Here is a 6773-nt window from a genome sequence, read left to right as displayed (position 1 = left end):
CACGGGTCCAAAGTTTGTTCTCGCAGGCTGGGTTGATGGAAAACAATGTAAGCGACTTCAAATGCCGTCCATGGGTATCATGTAAATCATGTCATTCTGTAATTTGACAGAATCTTATGACGGAAAGGCCAATGATGGAAAAAAGTCTATTGACAGTCTTTGTATTTAACACATTTGGCGCATGTGGCGTGGTCATCTTGCCGGAAAATTTGGTGTGTCAAATACGAAAAAGATTAGAATACGGAAGTTAAGATACCAGTTGGTGAGAGTGGTTTTGTCCTTTGAGAAAACACAAATATGACATTAATTTTGATATTCTATGTTCTAAGATCTACCGGAGATGTCCAGTTCTGCAGAGTCCGAGTTCATCCTGATTGGTTTGTCTGAAGCCAGTCCTGTCGCTCCTCCAGCAAACTTGAAGAGAGATGTGATCTTCATAACTAAGGTAGTAGCTTTGGCTGTATTTCTGTATCTGTGAATATTATAGAATACTGTTATCCTTATGCAAAGTCCTAAAAAGTCTCTTCATACAAGCAGTTTAACGTTTGTATCCTGTTTCAGTGGGAATAACTGTATTCAATTTGTAAAAATTGTAAAAGGGTAAAAAATATAGAACTAGATTTCGGTAAACTCATACCTTCATGAAATGTTTAAGGCTTTTGTAACTTTTATGTAAATGGATTACACATTTACATAATCTATGCTTGGTGATGTTCACGTACAACTAACTTGCACATCTCAAAACAATTATATTTCCATCGGTTTTGCCATTCTTGTATTGATTTTGCAAATGAGTTCCTCATTAACAGCTGTTCATTTTCCACCTACCATAAATTTCATGCGATACATTTATCGAAGTCCAGTTATGAGAAATAACGGAATTGTAGAATTTCCTCATTAATCATGCAAATTGAGTCCTTATTTGTATAGAATATATCTTATTGTGTACATCTCCGCCTAAGCAGCATCTCTGCCTGCCTAATGATGAAAATCCGTCTTTACTTTCTTCAGTTATTCTGTATGGAATATTTTGACAAAACGCCAATGCAGCTCCAAAATTTGATGTTAAGGGGCCCAAACCTGTCCCACTTTGTCCTGACGTCAAAAGCTATCTGCTACCTAAATGTCAAAGACACACCACGTCCGGGTCAAGAGATAGTTTTGTCAGACCATACTATCACACCAAATACGAAATCAATCCATCCAGCCGTTCCTGAGTTATCTTGTTGACAGACAGGCAGCCAGACAGACGCTACTTATAATAGAACCTCCATGACATATCATGGAGGTGATAAGTTTTTACTTTGTATGCACATGCCTGGTGTATATACAACGAACTAAACAACGACTAAAGATAGATGTTTTGATTTCTGTGTGTTTGTTTGTTTGTTTGTTTTTCCGGTAATTTTTTACCAGCATAAGCCATCGTTATTATCATCATTATCATCATCATTACCCCGCTTCCGCTAGTGATTACCCCTTAAAATTACACAAGAGGAACTGTGATGTTCCAACCGACCGAACACATCATAGCACTTTGCTGTAAAATGTGATGAAAGTTTAACATTTTATTTCACACCTGCAGGTTTCTAAAAGATTTGGACCTGCCGCAAACATGACAGAACAAAAAGCGCCTATCCGTCAAGACCTGGCATGCCTCAGGAGACTGGCGCTACGGAATGGTACGTACTGATGAGCATTTCTTTGTCAATGAATGGATGAAAGAATGAATGCATGAATGAATGAATGAATGGGCACCAATGACTGTCAAGTTGAAGATTTCAAAAGGATTTTGTTCTACTGCTCAAGGACAAATGCGCTTGTCTTTGCATGAAGATGCGCGACTTATATATTATAGTATAACTGTGGTCAAGAAAATCATGTAGTACAGGGAAATATGTAATGTTTCAACATTTAATAAGAAAAGCACTCATATACATTATATTTCATCTTGTTTCCCAAAAACCCCGAGGTCAAGGGGGAAGGTAGGTAAGTAGTTTTTTTATGAATAGCAGCCAATTTCTAATTCTCCCCCTTTTTCTTTCCAGCATCACCTAGCAAGCAGGTGATTGGTTGTTTCACACACCTGAGAGATACCCTAGGCAGCCTATCAGAAGGGGACTTGGAAAGTGTTGTGCAGCACTACTTCAACATGCCTGACATGCCGTAAGTTAGCTACCATATATATTACTTTCTAGAATTTTATGATCAATGTGTGTCTCAGCATTTGTCTAGAGGTGCTTACTGAATTTTGAACAAAGTCATCAGGAAAGTTACCATATAGGAGGTGGGGGGGCTTAGACTGGTATCAAAAGTAAAATTACTAGTATTAGAACTACCATATTATTTACACCCCTTATGGTGAGATATTTGTGTAATTTCTCAATATAAAGAAGTAAGCACATTTGTCAGAGTAAGTTTTGCCAAAGCCTAAAGCATTACATTCAACAGTAAGTTTTTACAGCAAAGGTACAAATATATCCATAGCCCTTCAATTGCGGCAGCAATTTTGTTCCACCAGAAGTTTTCCGTATCCCCTCGAAAGATCCAAAAGCAGTGCCTTATGAAATCTGTTTTAGGGTAGTAGCTTTCATATGTGACGTTTCCTCACTTCGGTCATAAAGAGTTAAGGTGGGTAATCATTTATGAATGTCTTTGTGTGTTCAAATCGAGCTGGTCCGTATGCACTGTGGCAACAACGTACAATGTTGTCACCCGCTAACAAATCCTTACGTCTTCACACATCAGCCTGTGATAAGACACTATAATATTTACTGTGTGTCTTCTTTATTTGACGCACATGTAAATTCCTGTCCTAGTCTAGCTGACAGTAGTATAAATTCCTATCATCTGTACAAATGACTCTGTTTAAGAAAATCCTCATGCCGTTAGATATCAGGTTGTGCAGAACGTCTTAATGTCCAGTTTGACTGATCATTATTTATACTGTACCAACAATTGACAATACTGTCACCTGTATAAACGGACAGGTTGTGTTGACATCAAGCACTGAGAAAATGCGTAAGGATAACATTTCATTAATAACAATAAGAATAACTATACGGAAAATGATAAGCATTCGGCCGGCAGGCAATCCAACCAGCGTGAAAGTTGGGGTTGATGGCAATATTGAATTCAGCACGTTGTATTTCGCTTTATTTATGTGATACCCACTCGGAAAACCATGCATGTAAATGCAAAATTCACCAGATGTTGAGAATACTTTTTGTCCTCAAACAACAAAATGTAAAAACATATACTCTAACGTACGGTTCTGGTATTCAATATATCATCGGCGGTACACATGGCATACAAAAGGCTCGTTGGAATGATTCTATAGAAGACCGTGGGATAGAAATATTAATCCGACTGTGTAATACCGTAAAATACAGACCGCTCTGGGACGTTATCACGGGCCGAGTACAACTTAAGTCTCAGAATTCCCTGCTTCACCACAGAGTTTCAAGAGCAGACAATGATACCACCTGTATGAATGAACTGGTCATGTTGGCAAAACCCTTCCTCCTTCTTAAATCTTAAGCTTTTTTTCGTTGCCAAGACTTCAGCTTGTGCGGAACGTCTGAGTTTTCAGAGAGCTCTGAGAAAAATGGCTAAGGATAACATTCCCTCTCGTAAGGGACTCATTAATACATAATCTTCAAGCTGATACCGTGGCACTTTTTTAACAAGGCAGCATTTCATGTGACAGGTCATTGGCATCGCGCATGAATCTTTACAGACTACCCGAAGTATTCACTGTAAGGTACTGTATTACTAAGTCAGCCTGGTATAAAAACTCGAATAATCCTTTAACGCCAGGCTATATCCAGCTTGTTGTATTTGACACCGGTTGTTATCATAAGCATTGTGACTGACACCCTAAACATAAACTGTGGTGTTTTCATGTTGCCATGGTTTTGTCATGTTTGGCCTTCACTCACCCATTAGCTGGTTTATTGTCTGTAGTTCTCGGTACCGGGAGGGTTAGACACGCTTGCTCCTGCTTTCTGTGGGTTAACACAGTGTACGTTGGGAGATAGAAGTACTCCCTTTTATCGTCAATATATCTTTTACTTTATCGTCCCCATGGACTTTGTTATTGTACAGTTATTATGGGAGGTATTCTTAAAATCGCAAACCTGTATCTTGGCAAAGAAATTTAGTTATTTTTTTCATTTGGACTGATTTTAAGTCTTCCGATCGATGAATGGTAACTCATATACACGTGAAAGAAATCAAGACACGTGTACAGAAAAGAACGGACATGCTTGACTAAATATTGAATCTGTGGCACCGCTGCATTGTACTAACTGCACCGGTTAAAACAGCATTATTGTTTTGTTTTAATCATTAGTGGATAACCTGTTTTACCAAGTGTATATACTACACAAGTTTCCAACCGCATAATCTTCACAGTCAAGAAATAAATTGGACAATTTTATATTTCCTATTTGTTATAGACTTTAGATTCATTTTTAGTTTATTAAAAGCCCGAATGGAACGGGTTTCAACATCTTCTGAGCAGAGCACTTAAAATCATTTTTCTGCACCTGAATTTTGAGTCTAAGGCCACGAGTGCTAAAATTCACAAATATGATTGTCGAGGTCTTCAATTAACACAATCGTAAGCAGTATTGTGAAAGCACGATTTCTTTACCCCATTGAAATGATCAATATGTGTAAGGAGAACACAGAACAATGATGGCACATATTAAAATAGACAAGTGATCCTTAGGTCTTCCAATTAGGCTTGGGTTGTAAAGCCTCTAAGCTTCCCTACGTCTTCTGATTGTACAGAATATTTTGGCATCCAACAAAACTAGTAAAGGTAGAGTTATTTTTCAAATTACATGGTATATGGTGATGTACAATTGTTTTACGCACATGGTCTGACAGTGTCAACACATGATGTGATGTTTTCATGTTCTCATGGTTATGACAACATAAGGAAGACTTGCACCCCCTGACATAAACAGGGTTAACCCGCAGTTAGTGAGTGAAGGCCAAACATGACAAAACCATGGCTACATAAAAACAAGTATTGTGTTTAGGGTGTCAGTCACAACGCTAATAATAACTGTCATTGACAAACATAACAAGCTGGCTTTCGGCTGGCATTGAAGGATTATTCTTGCTTCTAAACCAAGATCACTTAGTAATGCCTCACCTTACAGTGATTGCTTAGGGTAGTCTGTAACTATCCATGTGATCTCGATGACCTGTCGCATGAAATTTTACCTTGTCAGGTAGAATTATCAACAATTTGGGAATAACCTTGAGAATAATATATCAATGGGTCCCTGGAGAATGAAATGTTAACCTTGGGCATTTTTCCCTCAGCTTTCTGTAAACATCTTAGCTCTTTAGACGTTCCGCACAAGCTGAAATCTAAAGAAAGCTTAAGCCTTAAGACATAGCTTATAGTGTTTCTGTAAACATGACCTATCCATTCATACAGGTGACAACGTTGTTCATTGTCGGCACTGTGGGATGAAGCATGTGACTTTAAGACTTATGTCATAGTATTGGTCTAAAGGCTTATTGAAAACCCAAGCTGTCCATTTAGACAGGTGATGGCATTGTTCATTGTTTGCAAAGTGTAAATACAAAATAGTCAAACTAGGTGATACGATGTTATGCACCGCCTGATGTTTAAAGGCTCAATGATTTGTCGACTTCACCTCTTAAACAAGTGGCAGCATTTTACGGATTAATCAACCAAAGAAGACATATCTAAACGTTTTTATGACAAGCTGATACCGTGGCACTTTTTCCAACAAGGCAGCATTTCATGTAACAGGTCATTGGCATCACGTATAAATCTTTACAGACTACCCGAAGCATTCGCTGTAAGGTACTGTATTACTAAGTCAGCCTGGTTTACAAGCTCGGATAATCCTTTGACGCCAGGCTATATCCAGCTTGTTGTATTTGACACCGGTTGTTATCATAAGCATTGTGACTGATACCCTAAACATAAACTGTGGTGTTATCATGTTGCCATGGTTTTGTCATGTTTGGCCTTCACTCACCCATTAGCTGGTTTATTGTCTGTAGTTCTCGGTACCGGGAGGGTTAGACACGCTTGCTCCTGCTTCCTGCGGGTTAACACAGTGTAAGTTGGGAGATAGAAGTACTCCCTTTTATCGTCAATATGCCTTTTACGTTATCGTCCCCATGGACTTTGTCATTGTACAGTTATTATGGCAGGTATTCTTAAAATCGCAAACCTGTATCGTTGCAAAGAAATTTAGAGTTTTTTTTTTCATTTGGAGTGATTTTAAGTCTTCAGATCGATGAATGGTAACTCATCTACACCTGAAAGAAATCAAGACACGTGTACAGAAAAGAACGGACATGCTTGACTAAATATTGAATCTGTGGCACCGCTGCATTGTACTAACTGCACCGGTTAAAACAGCATTATTGTTTTGTTTTAATCATTAGTGGATAACCTGTTTTACCAAGTGTATATACTACACAAGTTTCCAACCGCATAATCTTCACAGTTAAGTGTCAAGAAATAAATGGGACAATTTTGTATTACCTATTTGCTATAAACTTTAGATTCATTTTTGGTTTATTAAAAGCCCAAATTAATGATGGAACGGGTTTCTACATCTTCTGAGCAGAGAACTTAAATCATTTTTCTGCACCTGAATTTTGAGTCTAAGGCCACCAGTGCTAAAATTCACTAATATTATTGTCGAGCCCTTGGATTAAGGCACTCGTAAGCAGTATTGTGAAAGCTTAATAGCACAATTTCTTTACCC

General features: G+C 38.2%; 1 protein-coding gene across 1 annotated transcript in view; it reads left to right on the top strand.

The window, feature by feature from the left end:
- Positions 1-340: 340 nt before the first annotated feature.
- Positions 341-6773, top strand: part of LOC136446381 (uncharacterized) — a 70098-nt gene continuing 63665 nt past the window's right edge. The window contains exons 1-3 of the mRNA XM_066444729.1: positions 341-445; positions 1586-1682; positions 2049-2166. Coding sequence (XP_066300826.1) covers positions 341-445; positions 1586-1682; positions 2049-2166 — 320 coding nt within the window. The remainder of the gene's footprint in view (positions 446-1585; positions 1683-2048; positions 2167-6773) is intronic.

Source organism: Branchiostoma lanceolatum, chromosome 12 (assembly GCF_035083965.1).
Source record: "Branchiostoma lanceolatum isolate klBraLanc5 chromosome 12, klBraLanc5.hap2, whole genome shotgun sequence".
In the NCBI taxonomy this organism is placed as follows: domain Eukaryota; kingdom Metazoa; phylum Chordata; class Leptocardii; order Amphioxiformes; family Branchiostomatidae; genus Branchiostoma; species Branchiostoma lanceolatum.
The sequence above is the reverse complement of the archived record's forward strand: the minus strand, read 5'-3'. Positions and strand labels throughout refer to the sequence as shown.